General features: G+C 36.0%; 1 protein-coding gene across 2 annotated transcripts in view; it reads right to left on the bottom strand.

Annotated features, from left to right (window-relative positions):
* DTNBP1 (dystrobrevin binding protein 1) overlaps window positions 1–18,537 on the bottom strand; it is a 134,445-nt gene that overhangs the window by 92,112 nt on the left and 23,796 nt on the right. For both annotated transcript variants that reach the window (XM_012643259.1, XM_012643258.1), the window contains exons 5-6: window positions 12,815–12,947; window positions 624–756 (exon numbers count right to left, since the gene is read on the bottom strand). In XM_012643259.1, coding sequence (XP_012498713.1) covers window positions 624–756; window positions 12,815–12,947 — 266 coding nt within the window. The remainder of the gene's footprint in view (window positions 1–623; window positions 757–12,814; window positions 12,948–18,537) is intronic.

The raw sequence follows: 18,537 nt of genomic DNA, 5'->3' as shown, positions 1-18,537 counted from the left end.
TTAGACTCCTCTTCTATTTCCAGTTCAGGCTGGCCTAGAATAATAACCATTATTACAACTAATACTTACCGAGCACTAATTGAATTAGATAATAATAATCTCATATAATCCTCACAACAACTCTATGAGGTGGGTACACTATTATCCCCATCATAAACCAATAACACTGAGGCTAAAAGAGCTTAACTAACTTGCCTAAGGCCCCACAGCTAGTATGCGGCCGAGTTGAGATTCAAACCTATCTAGTCCCTTTCCACAGGCTGGGCTCGATTTCCTTCCCTCCTACTCTAATAATAAAGGAGAAGAGAAAGACATTCATTTGCCACTTGGAGGAAACTAGGAGGCGGCTCCTACTTTCTTGAAAACTTTGCCCTTTATTCTGCTCCCTCCACCTTTATATTAGGGATTTATATTTTATTCCATTCTGAGCTTTTTATAACTCATCTCCATAAAATGGCAACAGAAGTGGTTAAAAAAAAGCATTTTGGAAAGCTCATTAATGAGCCTTATATGTTGGAACCTTTATAAAAGTATCAGGCAGAATTTATAAAGAACAGCATGAAAAGTAATGTGGAAAACTTTGAGACTGAAAATGAATATTGTGGCAAATGTTTCAAACTCACCTCTTATTTTTCTTGTAATTCTCCAGTTGCTGGGACTGCATGTGTTTGTATCTTTCTAATTCACACTGCCCACATAGATCTTCCAGACGCAGCAGGTGGTTTTCTACTTCCTCAAAACTAGCCTCTAAATGAGCTGAAAGTACGTAAGATAAAAAGAAGAAACATCAAAAATCAGAATCCCTGACCATGAAGAAAATAAAGTGTTAAAAAGGTAAAAGTTTAAATTGATGATATTGTTTTGCCTTTGTTAATGTTCTTTATTAAACTTTCCTGAAGCAAAATAAAATATACTAATACTAAAACATACTTCAAATTATCTTTTTTGACTATATTTCAACCATTTTCAAGATGTAACTTTCCTAAATACTTTAAATACTTTATTAACCAGAAAGTTGAAGAAATGGAGTATCTTGATTAGTCTAATATTATATCCTAATAATGCCATATACCATATGTGAATATTCGATTTTCACATGAGAATATAGCAAAATTTAGTTAACACAAATTATACCTAACTTAATTTAATATTCACTCTCCCAAGTTACTTAAGCATTTGTTTTGCCTCTGGAGCATGATATACACAAATCTTCCAGGCACAGTAGACATGTGCAAATACTCAGTAAGCACAGCTTACTAAGACAGTCAGTGGTCAGGTGGAAAGAGACTCAGCTCTATCCACCAGGTGACTAGTCTTTCACTGTCCTACTCTGCTTCTAGGCCACAGAGCTTTGCAGCTTTATTGGAACATGAAGATCATCCAAATTTTTCACTGAAAAGATTCAAGGCTAAAGCCTACAGAAACAAATTCAGTGTCTCACCCAAGGTCACACAGCTACTGAAGCACAGTCAGGACTCTAAACTGAGTCCTCTTAGACTACAATGCTTTCCAATGGATAGGATGCTAAGTAAACTATGATTGTAGGGGCAAGGACTGCTTGTTTTCTCATACAACAGAAAAGCTTTCGAGGTCAATGATTTCACAGCTCAAACAGCCTCATAACTGTTTATGCCCACTGACATGTGTCAGTCACAAAGATGAAAAGACAGTTCTTGAACTCAAGGAGCTTATAGCGGAGGGGAGGCATATTTCAGTGACAACACAGCCTAACAGAGCTAGGTGCCAGGTGCTGTGGAACACAAAGGGGTATCTTGCACAGATGAGACAGAGTGAGGGAAAGTTCAACAAGAGATCACTCCCAAGTTAGGAATTGACAGCAATCCAGGGGGAAAGGGGCAGCAGAGCAGGAACAAGTTGGCCATGCAGGCTGCTAGTCTCAGGTTCATTTAAACAGCTACAATACAATTCCTTCATTCATCTACTAGATTTTAATTTGACTTTCTAAACTAGCTTTCATAGCATCTAGCTTAGAGGCAAACTCCTCAAATTTCAACTTGCAATTCTAGATTTATTATAATGGAAATTTTTGCGTGTTTTTGGAAGTCCTAACCAGAGTGATTAGGCAAGAGAAAGAAAGGGCATCGAAATTGGAAAGGAAGAAGTCACATTGTCCCTGTTTGCAGATGACATGATCTTATATATAGAAAACCCTAAAAGCACCACCAAACAACTTTTAGAACTTGATAAATGATTCAGTAAAGTTGCAGTATACAAAACCAATATACAAAAATCAGTAACATTTCTACACACCAATAATGAACTAGTAGGGGAAAAATCAAGAAGGCAATCCCATTTACAATAGTTACAAAAAATTAAAATAGTTAAGATTAAATTTAACCAAGGAGGTGAAAGATCTCTACAAGGAAAGGCACAAAATACTGATGAAAGAAACTGATGAAGACATACAAAAGTGAAAAGATATCCCATGTTCATAGCTTTGAAGAATGTTATGAAAATGACCATACTGCCAAAAGTGATCTATAGATTCAATGCAACCCCTATCAAAATACTGACAACATTCTTCACAGAAATAGGAAAAAAAAATCCTAAAACTCATATGTAATCACAAAAGACCCCAAATATCCAAAGCGATCCACAACAAAAAGAACAAAGCTGGAGGCAGCACATTATCTGACCTTAAAATACACTACAAAGCTACAGTAACCAAAACAGCATGGTACTAGCATAAAAACAGCCCCATATAACAATGAAACAGAATAGAGAACCCAGAAATAAACCCACATATTTGCAGCCAACTGATTTTTGACAAAACCACCAAGAACAGTCATTGGGGAAAGGATGGTCTCTTCAATAAATGATACTGGCAAAACTGGATATAGAATGAAACTAGACCCCCATTTCTCACTCTATACAAAAGTCAATTCAAAATGGATTAAAGACTTAAATGTAGAAACGAAAACTGTGAAACTACTAGAAGAAACACAGAGGGAACACTTTAGGATATTGGTCTGGGCAAAGATTTTATGGAGAAGACTGAAAAAGGGAACAAAAGCAAAATGAGACAAATGGGATTATATCAAACTAAAAAGCTTCTGCACAGCAAAATAAATAAATAAGTAATAAAATAAAATAAACAGAGTGAAGCGACAACCAGCAGAATGGAAGAAAATATTTGTAAACTATTCATCTAACAAGGGATTCTAGTCATCCAACAGGGATTAATATCCAGAATATACAAGGAACTCAAACAATTCAACAGGGGAAAAAAAAAGTAAAAATGGGCAAATGTGCTAAATAGACATCTCTAAAAGAAAACACACAAATGGCCAACAGGTATGTGAAAAAATGCTCAACATGACTAATCATCAGGGAAATACAAACCCAAACCACAATTAGGTATAATCTCACCATAGTCAGGAAGGCCATGATCAAAAAGATAAAAAATAACAAATGCTAGTAAGGATGCAGAGAAAGGGGAATTCTTATACATTGTTGGTGGGAATGTAAATTAGTAAAGCCTTTATGGAAAACAGTATAGAGGTTCCTCAAAAGACTAAAAATAGAACTACCATATGATCCAGCAATCCCACTACTAGGGAAATATCCAAAGGAAGAGAAATCAGTATGTTGACATAGCTGCACTCCCATGTTTATTGTAGCACTATCCAAGATATGAAATCAACCTAAATTTCCATCAACAGATGAATGGAAGCTGGGCCCAGTGACTCACACCTGTAATCCTAGCACTCTGGGAGGCCGAGGCAGGAGGATCACTTGAAGTAAGGAGTTCAAGACCAGCCTGAGCAAGAGTGAGACCCCGTCACTACTAAAAATAGAAAAAATTAGCCAGGCATGGTGGTGCATGCCTATAGCTACTCGGGAGGCTGAGGCAGGAGGATCACTTGAGCCCAGGAGTTTGAGGTTTCAGTAAGCTATGATGATGTCACTGCACTCAAGTCTGGGTGACAGAGAATCTGTTTCAAGGAAAAAAAAAAAAAAACAATGGTGGATAAAGAAAATGTGGTATAATACACAATAGAGTACTATTCAGCCATAAAAAGAACAAAATCCTGTCATTCACAATGACACGGATGAGCATGAAGGACATTACATTAAGTGAAATAAGCCAGGCACAGAAAGGCAAATACCACATGTTCTCATTCACGTGTGGAAGAAAGTTGATGTCATTGAAGTTGAGAGTAGAATGATTACTGGAGGCTGGGAAGACAATGGGGGCAGCCAAAGGTTAGTTAACAGATACAAAAATGCAGCTATATAGGAGGAGTAAGTTCTACTGTTCTATAGCACTGTAGGGTGACTATAACTAACAATTTATTGTATAGGTTCAAATAACTAAAAGAGTAGATTTTGACTCTTCCCAACACAAAGAAATGATAAATGTTTGAGGTGATGAATATGTTGATTTGATCATTACACATTGTATACATGTATCAAAATATCACACTGTACCCCATAAATATGTACACTTATGGTCAATTAAAAATAATAAAAGCAAAATATATACATATAAATAATTAGAAATTAAAAAAAGAAAAGACAAGGCATAAACTGGGAGGAAAATCTTTGCAGAACACATCTGATAAAGGATTGGTATTCAAAACATAGAACATATTCTTAAATTGCAATTGAGGAACACTCTACAAAATACCTGATCTATATGCCTCAAAAAACTGTCAAGGTCATGTACGGTGGCTCACACTGTCATCTTAGCACTTTGGGAGCCTGAGAGGGGAGGAATGCTTGAGACCATGAGTTCAAGACAAGCCTGAACAACATAGTGAGGCCCTGTCTCTACGAAAAACAGAAAAATTAGCTGAGCGTGGTGGTGCACACCTGTAGTCCCAGCTACTTGGGAGGCTGAGGCAGGAGGATCACTTGAGCCCAGGAGTTTGAGGTTGCAGTGAGCTGTGATGACGCCACTGCACTCTAAGCATGGAGACAGAGCAAGACCCTTCCTCCCCAAAAAATAAAAACAAAAACACTGTCAAGGTCATCAAAAACAAATAAATGTCTGAGAAACTGTCAGAGCCCAGAGGAGCCTAAGGAGACACAGCGACTAAATTTAATGTGGTATCCTGAATGGGATCTTGAAACAGAAAAAGAATATTAGGTAAAAACTAAAGAAATATGAATAAAGCATGCATTTTAGTTAATTAAAAAAATTTGCTTTTTATTTAATCTTTGACCCAAAGGCCTATTAAATCCAGAAGCACTGACATTTTCTAATATCCTAAATTTTAACTCTACTAAATATTTGTGCTTATAGAAACTACCTCCCCTATTTGGTAGGGCATAAATAAAAGCTTAAAGATATAGATTTGAGGAGAAATAAAATTTTATCCAAAAGTGGAAATATGGTAAGTAGTTTAGCAGTTCTCTTCAAAGACATTTTAGGTACTGACTTTTTTGCTGTATCACTGTAAACCACTGGTAAGTTTGGAAAAGGCTGACAATAGTGTAGTTCATAATGGTTTTGAATCTGTCCTCGGGGGCCACATAAAACAGCTAACATGTGATTATAGAAGGCCTAAATGAAACAATTTATAAAATCTAAATTTTAACCAATAAGTAATTATATTTAAGATTTTTTAGGAATGTCATAAATGGTACATAAGGAGTTTATGTGAGGAAAACAGGCAAAATGATGTTATATTGTCATTTAGATTATTTTTTATTGTATTGAATGAAAAATTGACCAGGAGACAGCCTGGGAGCTAGCACTACTGGCCCTGAAGAAGAAATATTCAGCTCATTCTGTTATAACTAATCTGACAGGGTCTTAAAATGTACAAATGACAATCATAGCTAGTAGGATTATTTAAAAGGCAATTTCACTTTGATTAGCGATAAGAACCAGAAAAATTTAATATGGAATCCATTTAACTCTAAGCTACTTGGTTTCTTCAGTATCATGCATATAACCTCAGCATACAGAGGACTAGGTAAGAGTTAGGCTTTGAAGCACAAGGTTAGAAACCCAGCTCTGCCCCTTACAGATGAGATACAACGTGATGTCTCACCTGTAAAAAGAGGGCTAACAACATACATCTTGCAATGCTGTTAAAAGGATTAAATGAGCCAAAGTATCTAAACTTAGCACTTGACAGTTATTAAATAATGACTGAATATAAAAAATACATAGAAAAAAACTTTTGTAGATCAGTTAAGTTTTGTAAAAGTCATTTAAAACTAGTAATTTTGTTGACCAGGAATGATCATGATGTAAACAAGATCTGTGGATCTAATAGATCAAAATATCAATAACACTTTCATTTTTCCTGACAAACTTACATACCTACAAATTATACTCCAGGCTGTATTCTTAGACTTAAGATTCCCTATAGGTGAGGGGAATTAAATTTCAAATGATTTTCCTAAAAAGAAAATACAAAAATACATAACAGAGTCAACAATTATTCTATGTTAGAAAATGTGTATGTCCCTTTTTTATCTTTATATGGATGAATGGCAATTTCCATTTAGATTCTAGCTCTGTTGGTGGACTACAGAGCAAATGAGGCCAGGAACTTGAACAAAGTTGATCTCTAGGCCAATTAATTTCTCCTGGATAGAGATTCTATTCTAGGTACAAGTTGTACTTGCTGCCCTAGCCATTCTTCTGTTAATAACACAGGGACCAGGTGAAAACATGGGAGTGGTTTGGTACCAACTTTTAACTCCTAATGAAAAAGAAAGAAACCATACATCCTTCTGAATAGGCCAACAGCATCATGCTCTTTTTTTTTTTTGAGACAGAGTCTCACTCTGTTGCCCGGGCTAGACTGAGTGCCGTGGCATCAGCCTAGCTCACAGCAACCTCAAACTCCTGGGCTCAAGCGATCCTCCTGCCTCAGCCTCCCAGGTAGCTGGGACTACAGGCATGCGCCACCACGCCCGGCTAATTTTTTTTTTTTCTATATATTTTTAGCTGTCCGATTAATTTCTTTCTATTTTTAGTAGAAACGGGGTCTCGCTCTTGCTCAGGCTGGTCTCGAACTCCTGAGCTCAAACAATCCGCCCGCCTCGGCCTCCCAGAGTGCTGGGATTACAGGCGTGAGCCACCGCACCCGGCCAGCATCATGCTCTTGTGTTGAATGGCAAACATAGATCAAAAAATGCTTGAGATAATCAGTGGTCACTTCATTGCTACCACCAAATTCATATTTACGTTCTCCCCTTTAAAAAGCTTCAAAGGCTCCTGAGTCCTTTAGGAATCAAGTTAAACTCCTTAACTTCGTATTCAGAGACCTATTGCTCTCTGGCCACAACCTACTTTTATAATCTCACTATTAGTACTTTTCTTCACATAGCCTATATTACAGCAAAACAGGACCACTCGACATTCCAAGGGAGCCTGCACGCTGCTGCCTCCTTGCCTTTGCCTGTCCCTGAAATACCTCTGCTTGTCCCCACTGTCCAACTCGATCTTACTTTCCAGGCTCAGGCCAGAGCTCCCAACCCACAGGGCTCCCTCCTCTTTCTGTACTTCCCCAGGCCTCTGAGGCCCACACAGGACTTACTAATGTATTTTGATGTGTTCTCTTATCTCTCTCGGGAATCAGTAAGGGTCTTATGGGTGAACACTGTATTTTTGCATCTTTGTATTCCCTAATACCTCGTCAATAAAGAATCATTTCTGGTGATAGAATGACTGTATTACTCTAAAACATAAAATCATCAAGAAAAAAAATCTATGATTCACATTCATCTACTTTAAATAGTAAGAGATCATGCTAAATTTTGTAAAAGAATGAATTAAATATGGGCAGAGAACTTAGAAAACATTAAACAAAATGATGGTACTTTATTAGTAGTGTGTCAAACCAGGCCACATTATCAGTGAGTTAAAGCAGAAGCAGCAATGGAAATTTTCCATTCTAACTCTTAATGGGCTTGAAAGCAGTAATAAAATATAAAAAAGATGTATTGAAAAGAATTTTCTTCCCTTTTTATATTAAAAACTTTAAAAAATTCTTTAAATAATTATAAGCACATATATGATGTATATTCTGAATATTTTATATCAAAGCTGTCAGAAATTTAATTCCCTGTCACAACCTGCTCATTTCCTGTTACAAAACAAGTTGCACGTATGAGTAAATTTGCCAACCAACACAGAATGCATGTACATAAAACACCTGCAGGCCTCCATGGACACAAATGTACCTTTACAAGAAGCTCAAGCCTCACCATTTTGTTCGCTATAACAACAGCATATGTCTCATTTAGTGATCAGTGGAAAAAATAGGTGGAATTTTATTGTGAAAAGCCGTTTGGGAATGCCTGACAGCTGTGCAGGAAAGAGTTTCACAAATCTTTGTGAGAAGACTGTCCCAGAGGAAGAGCAATTCTGTTTGGAATTTTTCTTTGTGCCATTTGTTTCAAATACATATTATCTGTAGTGTGACCAATGATATATGAAGAATGAGGCAGCACTAAAATTAATTATTTCACACTTAATGAGTTCTTCTCTAACAAAATAATTAGCCTCATGGAACAAAGAAATCTTTGGCTGCAAACCCATGGGTCACAGAGGCCAGGTACTAAAAGACCGCAAGACTCTTCAAATGCTTAATGTTACACTTTTATGTACTAAGGTAATAAGGTAATGACGGTATGGTAATAAGGAAACTTTAAGAGGTGCATTAACTTACAAAAGCCACTCTGTAACAAATGAGATCTATGTAGTAGAGTAAAAGGTGTCTAAAGAGAGTTAATGTGCCTCTTGAAGAATCTAATCTCAGAAAGTATTAATAACATGGACAATAAGATAATCTAGTTCACGAAACACTAACAGCTATGACAGTCTCCCAGTCAGATGTCCTCTCTAATTCCATATACAAGCAAAACTATATCAGGGTAGGTCACATCAAAAGAGAGAGACATACTCAGTATATGGCTGCTATTCTCTTATATCACTTTGTTATCTAAGAATTAAAAGAATTTTCTGTTCTAGATGAAGGTAACAGTCTTTCTAAAATAGGTCATATAAAATAAACTAAGTAATAGCGACAATTCAGAGACAGGCCCTTTACATTTTAAACTTCGATAAAGGAACAGGATTAGACTACCCTCTAGTGGAAGTTCAAGAGAATTCAGTAAACACTTTTCAAACATTATTTTCTCAGTTTTATGATAAAATGCATACTGTGGTTTTTTTCACAGAATAAGAAAGTGTACAGAATCTGGAGATGAGATTCTGTATCAATGAGAAAATATCTCATTGTATACTTACACACTGTCTTTCAATGTACAGAATACTAATCTCACCACATTTGATGCTGTGGTTTTGCATTCTAAACTGTTTTGCAGCACAAGCTGAATTGCATAACACCCATTCAATCCCTTCTGTCACGGAATAACGGTTTTGCAAATTTGCAAAGGCTAGAGAGACTCCCACTAGAATGTCAGCATCTTAATGGCAGGTACCCAGCCTTGTTCACTGCCATACGCCCAGAGCCTATAAACAGTGTGTAGCGCACAGCAGATGCCCAGACACATGGCAGGCACTGTGCTAAGTGGTTACATTTGTCATCTCATTTAATCCTCCAAATATCTATGAGGCAGGTACTCTCATTCTCATTTTGCAGATGAGGAAACAAAAGCTTGGAGCAGTTAAGAAACCTGCCTGGGTCTCACAGTTAGAAAGTTGTAGAATTGGGATCCAAACCCAGATCTGAGAGTTCGTAACCCTTTTCAGTTCCTAGCATACCTTTATCGTGTCTTTTTAAAATGTCAAGCCTTACCAGTAAGTACCAATTAAACAGGCTTTCGTAAGCTGGATAGAAACCAATATAAATGGATTATCTGTTATGTTCTTAACAATTCCTAAGGCGCTAGGTAACCAGGAGTTATATTTATGTAGCCATGAGCTAACATAGCTAAAAGCATTATCAAAAGTCCAAATTGCTCACATAATATAAATCCTTTACTATTTAATAAAGGCAGACCCTCTAGAGCTGTGGTTCCCAACCCCCAGGGCATGGATTGGTACTGATCTATGGCCCCTTAGGAAACAGGCCACACAGTGGTGGACAAGTGAACAAAGTTTTATCTGTATTTACAGCCGCTCCCCATTGTTCGCCATCTGCTCTTCTCCTCCCGCCCCCCATGGAAAAATTATCTTCCATGAAACCAGTCCCTGCTGCCAAAAAGGTTGGGGACTGCTGCTTTAGAGAGTAAGGCAAGACCAAAAGAATTAAGTAGCATGGAAAATGGAGGGACTGATTGGATATGGCATCAGATCTGACAGTGAAAGAGTAAAAAGTCCAAAGACGTTAGGGGAATCCTGTGATTTAATAATATAGGTCGGCTACTATTTTTTTGTAAGTTGTTTTTATTTTTTATTATTACTTGACTATTTAAGCCTTATAATATTATTTCAAGGTATTTAGGTGATAATAGGAGATATTTTGAGGCTACAAAAATCTATTTGTATGTAAGTGAATATTTAAAACACCAAATGCTTCCAATATCTAAGAATGATACACAAGTGCATCAAAATAAATCCATAAAGTATATTAATGATACAGATACATGTTTATACAACCTAACACACAAAATTTGGATTTAAGGTGTTTTCCTGTTGTAAAGAATAAGAATAGCAGCTTTGATTTCATGCAGCTTAAGTTGCTTAGCTAAAAGTCTCACGATTTCAAAACACCTCTCTATGAGCTTACTGTATGTCAACAAATACTAAGCCTCCGGAATTCCAAGTTTTGACACGCTATCTTCCACAATTAGTATTCATTACTAAGCATAAATTTCAGGTGAAGAACAGCAGTAGATTAAAACCCCAAAATAGCATGAACTTCAAATGCTTATAGATAATTCAGATTGGTTTTATAAAAAAACCATTTACATTTTAGACGTATCTTCCAAGCAAACTGAATTAACTCTCTAAAAGGGCACGAGCTGGGTTAGAGGCACAGACAAGGAAAAAAAAGTGACTCAAATTTATTTAGAAGTGACTATCTCCCCAGAATAGTATTTCAGAAAATCTTTTAGCTTTAATTTGCCTTTAGTGATAGATGTTGTCAGATTAGTAAAGAGAGAGAATTCAAATGAGCATTTGGGGATCCCAATCCATTCATTTAAGAAGTCAAAATGCAGTTTCTGAAGAGTAAGGTCATGCCTCACTAAATATCAAACATTTTTCAGGATATTAGAATCCTAATTGAAAATGAAAATACACTATATTCTAAGAAGACTTACATAGATCTCATTTCCAAAGCAGAATTAACTATGAAAATTATTAGAATTATGGTAAAATGCATTTAATCAGTAGAGTAGTATTAAACAAAGAATAACTATTGATAAAAAGATTTACTTTCAGCTGGAAAAAAAGAGACAATGATTATTGTAGGAGAATGTCTCTGCAAAGAAATATACAACCAATGAAAAGCAAGTAAGTCAAAGTGATACAGTTAGATAAGCTAAAAGAAAGTGGCTAAAAAGAAAATTCCAAATATCTTAAAGGCTACTTCCATCAGCTAGTTATCCAAGGCTTGGGAAGGATCATTACTATACCTACGAGAGGGAAATAACGCAGAGGGCAACCACAGACATTTTACATTTCTCTTTTCTGTGATGCCCTGCCTTCAGAAGGAACAAAACACTGACCTGGGAAGGGACTGTAACAGCTAGGGGGCTTGAAGAATACGGTTCGTGAAGACCTACCGACAGCTGCCATCCTACTCTTATCCAATTTAGTATATCGCCGATGTAGCCAGGAGCCTGGATCCATATATTAACTGTATGATACAAGGCAAGTCACAACCTCTCCAAGGCTTACTTTCTTTATCTGTAAAGTGGGGATAATAAAAGCTACTTTTGTAGGGTTCTTGTGAGAATAAAAGACATTTGTCTATAAAGCACCTAATAATCTCTAGTAGGTGCTATAAATGTTAGCTACTGTTATCAGCAAGGGCATTCCAAATACCACTTGTCTATTTTACTCACAAAAAAACTGGTTTATGATTTGCTAATTACTTTGTAAATCAGTCTTGTTTTGCTTTAAAAAAGGCAATATTAAAAAGAGAAAGAGATGACAGGGTATCCTTAGCTTCTCACCTATGAAACTAGATCAGGGTATGAGCTTAAGAAGTTTATCTCCTGTATAGATAGCTCCTACCTCCTACTTCACTAAGATCTCAGCTTGATTAGAAAATAGTAAGCCATAATATCATCCTCAGATGTGGTACTGTCAAACATAAAATAATTTTCTGAACATAAACCCAAGAAAAAAAGAATACCAACATAATCCATCCAAATGAAAACAACAACAAAAATAAACTTTCACAAAGTATATATTTAGCCAAACACCCTCCTTTAACAGGATTTATGTGATCTGTCATCAGTTTGAGGATTAAAAAAACATGCTATAAAACATAAAGCTCTTGCAGACCTAAATTTTAAAACCAACAATTTTTGGAGTACATCCTATGGTCAAGACAAAGTCACCTAATCCCTTTTATTTTCTATATTTATATTTTTAAACAAAGAGACCCAAGAGACCCAATGTCACAAAGACAGCCCCAAGTCACTTTAAGAACCAACGAAATTATAATTATGTGTCTTGAGCTGAACTGAGGCATAAACAGTTAGAGGTATATTTTAAAAATAACTTCTATACTTCAAATCATTTTCTATCTAATGCTCAGTTAATGAGAAAATGAAATTAACTAGAACTCATAACTGTCAAAAAAAAAATCCTGTTAACAAAGAATTTAATGTATTTTTAAAAGCTATGAAATTACACCGTTCTGTCCGAATAGTTTTCATTCCTAAAAGATGCAAACGTCATACTTACTCAGACTTGCTGTCATGGATTCTAAATCTGCCATTAAAGCTGGGAGCTGCTGGAGCTGCTCCTGCAACTCTATGAGGCTCGTCCTTTTCTTCTCCCAGTGTGCTGAAAGCATGACCACCTCACTATCCACCAGCTGTAACGCACAAGAGGAGGGGTGAAGTGGAACCAAATTGCAGGCACAAAGAAGGTACTGTTAGCATAATGACATTTAATGTTATCTTTAACAATCCCTCCACTGAGTACAGATGACAGTACATTCTAAAGGAGACTGAAGTTGTTTTCCTTTTTAGAAAAGAATCAACTTAATACTCAGTGCAAGAAACCTCAAATTACTGCTTGTATCAGTGCTTCTTAACCCACAGAAGAGAAAGTTCAAAAATGACCTTAGAAATCACTGCTAAGTATACCCTGTTTTTAAGTAAACCATATATTTGAAAATCTAAATCTATTATGGAAAAAAATAAAACAAAAAACTACCACTAACAACCAAAAAGAAAACAAACAAAAACAAACCCAAAACATAATTAACTGGTAACTATTTGCTTTACAAAAGGAATTCTTTAAACAGAAAAGTTCCCCAATTCATGTAGAATATGCCATGATTCATTCAATTTACGTTTAGGAACATTTATTGCGTTAAGTAAGGTAAATCATAATTGTACATGAAGGAATTATTGAGGCAACTGATTAATTCCATTAAAAGAATAAAAGATTTAAGGTAACAAAGAAGGAATTCAGCCTATAAAGGGCTCCTAATAGCAAGGTTGTGAGATTCTAGACTAGCCTAAGATAATTCTAACTTCTTTTCCTGAAGACATTAAAGAAAATGACAGACATCAGTTTCTCCCAGACAATTTTGGTCTTAACATGATGGGAGAGAAAAAGGCCTAGAATAAGATTTAGGAGGAGCAAGGAGAGGTCATCTTTTGAAAACATCACCTTCCATAAGCAAGAATTGTGAAAAACACCCATATTCTGTACAATAAAGGTAGCAAAATCCATTATATGACAGAAGAAAAGGCATTTGAATTTTATAAGATCACTGAGTTCACAGTTAAATTATTCAAAAAAAGACAATTTACACATCCCAAGATAAAGGTTCTTAAAGAGTTAGAATCTAAATACAACTGATACTTACTAAATCTCACTAACATAAGCAATAACTTCAGAGTAATCAATAAATCAAAGTAAGATAAATTATTTTTATGTGCTGCTAGATTGGTTTTGTTTCTACATTTTAACAGAGTAGGAATTCACATTTGAAATAAAGGAACTATGCTATGAAACATCTCCCTATTGTTTTTCAGAGCACACTGGAGGGATAACCACACTATTTCTCACATTCAAGCCTCAACTGAGCTGGGAAGGTGACACCAAGCTTTATGCAAATTGCATTTCTCATTAATTATGTATACTTAAAAATGAATACTACCAACTGGTCTTTATAAAGGTCTCTAAAAATAGCCTGGGGGCTCATGCCTGTAATCCCAGCACTTTGGGAGTCTGAGGAAGGAGGATCTGTTGAGGACAGGAGTCTCAGACTAGTCTGGGCAGCACAGAGAGATCCCAATTCTACAAAAAATTTTAAAACTTAGCTGGATGTGGCAGTGCATGCCTATAGTCCTAGCTACTCTGGAGGCCTTGAGCCCAGGATTTCAAGGCTGCAGCGAGCTATGATGACACCACTACACTCCAGAGTGAGACCCCATCACACGCACGCGTGCGCGCGCACGCACACACACATACACGCACACACACACACAAGCTCAAAATAGCCTTAAAAATACTGAACAGTGCTAATAGATAACAGTTGCAATAAAATAAGGAAACCAAAGTTTGAAATAAGGATTTGTGTTCATAAAATTCATTTATAATATTCAGTAAACTTACACTGACCACCCACTATTTGCTAAGCACTGTTTTGGGCACTGAAGATGTAATAGTGAACAAAGTAGAAAAGAAAATCCTGCCCTGCTGGCGTTTGTGTTTATATGTTGGTGGCATGACTCACAAATTCTCTTAGCTTCAGATTTTAAGGGTCAGGAGAATGAAGAAAAATCAGGTAACACCAATGATTTACAATATGGGTAGTAACAGGATCTTACTTTGTATAAAATTCAACAGTTCAGAGTTTTGAGAGAGACATCATTTATTTGATTTCCAAACAATTTTATCTGATAAGCAGAATACATGGTATTACACCATTTTATAGATGAAGAAACTAGGACAGAGGGACTAAGTTATTTGCCCAAGGTCAAAACATATTAGTGCAGCAAGGAGTAGAAACCAGGATTTCCAACACCTAGTTCAATTCACTCTCCACCACCCAGAGGAAATCCATCCTGAATGCAAAGAGAATGAAACAGTCTAATTCAACTGGGTTAATGTTAAACTGTTCAAGAAAACCATGAATCTTGAAAGTTCAATGTGAAGGCAAGCTAATATTTCACAATGACAGGAATTAGAAGCAAAACACTGGAAGTCTAACTTTAGAAAACTGCCCCTGCAGTCTAACCCCTAAGTCATGAGATATTAACTATTCACAGTCTTCATTTACACATTGTTAAGGGAGGAAAAAAAGTTTAACAACTTACGTAGAAAAAGCCTAGACAATAAAGTTACCATTGACCATAGCTGTTTGTTTTATAAGATATTGCTCTGAATTCTAAGACTACACAGTAAGAACTAGCTTTAAAGTAGATGAGTATGAAATAATTTGTTAAACAAGATCTTGTCCCTAAGTATATTTGCCCTGAGAGGTTGATGCTGTTTGGTTAAAAGTCACCAAAGACACACAAACAGGTCTGAAAAAATAAGCACATGATAACTTTAACATTGTGCATATTAAAGATATACATTTAAATATTTGCCTTTGACTCAACAATATATTACAGAAGCCTTTAAAATAAATTTTCATTTATTTTTTCAAAGCTGGATACTGTTATATATTTCTGGAAAACAACAGAGGTACTTTTGATCAGATGTGAGTTTTAAAAGAACCAAGTGTGGCCGGGCCCAGTGGCTCACGCCTGTAATCCTAACACTCTGGGAGGCCAAGGTGGAAGAACTGCTTGAGGCCAGGGGTTTAAGACCAGCCCGAGCAAGAGGGAGACCCCCATATCTACAAAAAAGTAGAAAAATTAGTGGGGCATGGTGGTGCACACCTGTAGTCCCAGCTACTTAGCAGGCATCACCGTACCCAGGTGACAGAGTGACACCCTGTTTCAAAATATATAAATAAAATTAAATTAAAAATGAATAATATCCTTTATTCATATAAGCTTTATCCTGAAGATGGATTTGGGATTGTCTAAAGCTTAATAAAGCTCGCTACAAACATTCTGGTACAAATTTCCTGGTGCACACATGCAAGAATTTCACAAATGAGTTACAGATGTGTCCAAGATATTGATCTCCTCACCTAATAGGCCCCAGGGTAACTGGACTCCCCCTCCATGCCCTTCTGCAGCCTAGATGCAATGCTCTGGAAAAATCCCCGAGAGTAGAATCATTGTTTGAAAACTAAGTGCAACTTCAACTTCTACTTAATGCCAACTTACTTTTTCTAATGCAATTGTTCCAATCAATTTACATCCCCAAGTTCTAGTTCCTTCTTCCAAGGAAAGAAATGAAACTGTAATCTGCAAATAATGATCATCTGCACAAAGAAAACTCAAAGCTTCTTAATTTTTGATAATCTAATGAGTGGAAATTTGTGGTTTGCATTTCCCTGATTACTAAGCAAGGCTGAACTCAATTTCATGTTCACTGGCCATTCATGTTTTCTCCTCTGTATAATGCCTGGTGATATCTTTTGCTCACTTTTCTACTGGGTTATTACAGTCCTCTCTTTATTGGTTTGTAGGGGTTGTTCATATTTTCTGAACCCTTGTCCCCTGTCTTGTTATTTGCTTGTGAACTGGTTAATTTTTCATGGTGTTGTTTGATGAACAGAAGTTTTTGACAAAAATTATCAATATTTTTATTGATGGTTGGTGCTTTTTATAACTTGTTTAAGAAATCTTTCCCTACCCTGAGGGTCTTAAACATAATCCTTCTACTATTTTTTCTTTCCTTTCCTTGCCTCTCAGTTGGGATATCTCTTTTACTATTTTCTAAAAAATGTATAGTTTTCCCCTTTCACATTTAAGTCTGATGAAACCAAAATTTGAACCAAGGTCTTCAACTACTTTTATTCAACATTATACCGGAGGTTCTACCCAGTGTAAAAAGACATGAAGAAATAAAAGTTGTATGGATTGGAAGGGAAGAAACAAACCTACCATGTACACAAAACAACTCTCAACCCCAAATACAAGCTATTAGAACATGAGAATTTAACAAGATGGTCAAATATGGGATCAAAATGCTGCAAGTTAAATACTGCAGGTTTTAGGTAGATACCAGGACAAAGAAGCTGTCTTCTATTAAAAATCTGCTAAAAGTTTTTACTCTAAATAGGTATTTAATTTTAATGAACATATTTTCTGCATCCAATGATGAATTATCTCTTTTAATATTTAACACGGTCACTTACATGTAAAAGATTTTCTAACATCAAATCAACCTTTAATCCTGGAATAAACCTGCTGTATTTTGTTTTGTATACATTGCTGGATTTGGTTTGCCGAAGTGCCATATGTTAAAGAATATCTCCCAGGTAGAATGCCTGTTATTATCCAATATTCACAAAACATACAAATATCAATACAAAGTTTTGGCTGATGTTAAATAGGAAAACTTCATATTTAAGCTCGATACGCATTTTAAAACAATGTGTGAGAAGATTCTCAAATTGCATTTCTAATACAATTGTTAGAATATAGGAATCCTGAGGTAGTACGAAGAACGCATGCATAGAGAATATACGTTGACAGTATTGAGAGGTCGAGTTGCTACACACAAAGAAACTTTATTAACAATCATATCAAAAGGTCAGTAATCAAAAAATAATGTTTTAAGCATCTTATATCCTAACAGATTCCTACCTATATATGGGCATTTTTCTGATTTTAAATACATTTAAGGAAGTTGGTTAAGGGTTTTGGGTTGACACATAATATACTGTAAACTTCCAATTTAAAATACGGGAAATAGGTTCCTGGCTAGAATGTTTACATGGATGTCATTTTCAGAAATGGATCACTGAAGCAAGAGATAATGCCTTTATTCTGTTTATAAGTTTTATATCTGTCTTCATGGAATCCAGTTTCATTTTTTCATACTTCCCCTCCTCAGGTTTCAGTATCAAAGTTATTATGTCCTCATAAAACGCTCTGGGCACAGTTTCCTCTTTTTTCATTTACTACATGAGTTTATACAACATTGAAATGGTAGATTTCCTGAAAGTTTGATAGAACTCCCCAGTAAAATTCTATGAATCTGGTGCTTTCTTAGGGGAAAGATTTTTAATCACTAATACAGTTTATTTAGTGGCTATTAGCCTATTTGGTATTTGTACCGCTTCTAGAAGTGGTTTTGATAAAAATTCCTAGGATTTTGCCATTTCATCTAAGCTTTCAAATTCATTCATTTCATTCATAAATTCCTTTTTTTTTACAACCAAAATTTATCGTCGTCACCTGTACGCTGGGGACACGACAGTCAGGGAGACATACTAGGAGCTTACAGTTGACTGATGGGACCAGACAGGTGATCACCATGCCCTGGAATGTGGGAAGTACAGGACGGCACCTGAACACAGAGGAGGACACCCGTCTCAG

Source organism: Propithecus coquereli, unplaced genomic scaffold, assembly GCF_000956105.1.
Source record: "Propithecus coquereli isolate 6110/MARCELLA unplaced genomic scaffold, Pcoq_1.0 Scaffold194, whole genome shotgun sequence".
Taxonomy (NCBI): Eukaryota; Metazoa; Chordata; class Mammalia; order Primates; family Indriidae; genus Propithecus; species Propithecus coquereli.
The sequence above is the reverse complement of the archived record's forward strand: the minus strand, read 5'-3'. Positions and strand labels throughout refer to the sequence as shown.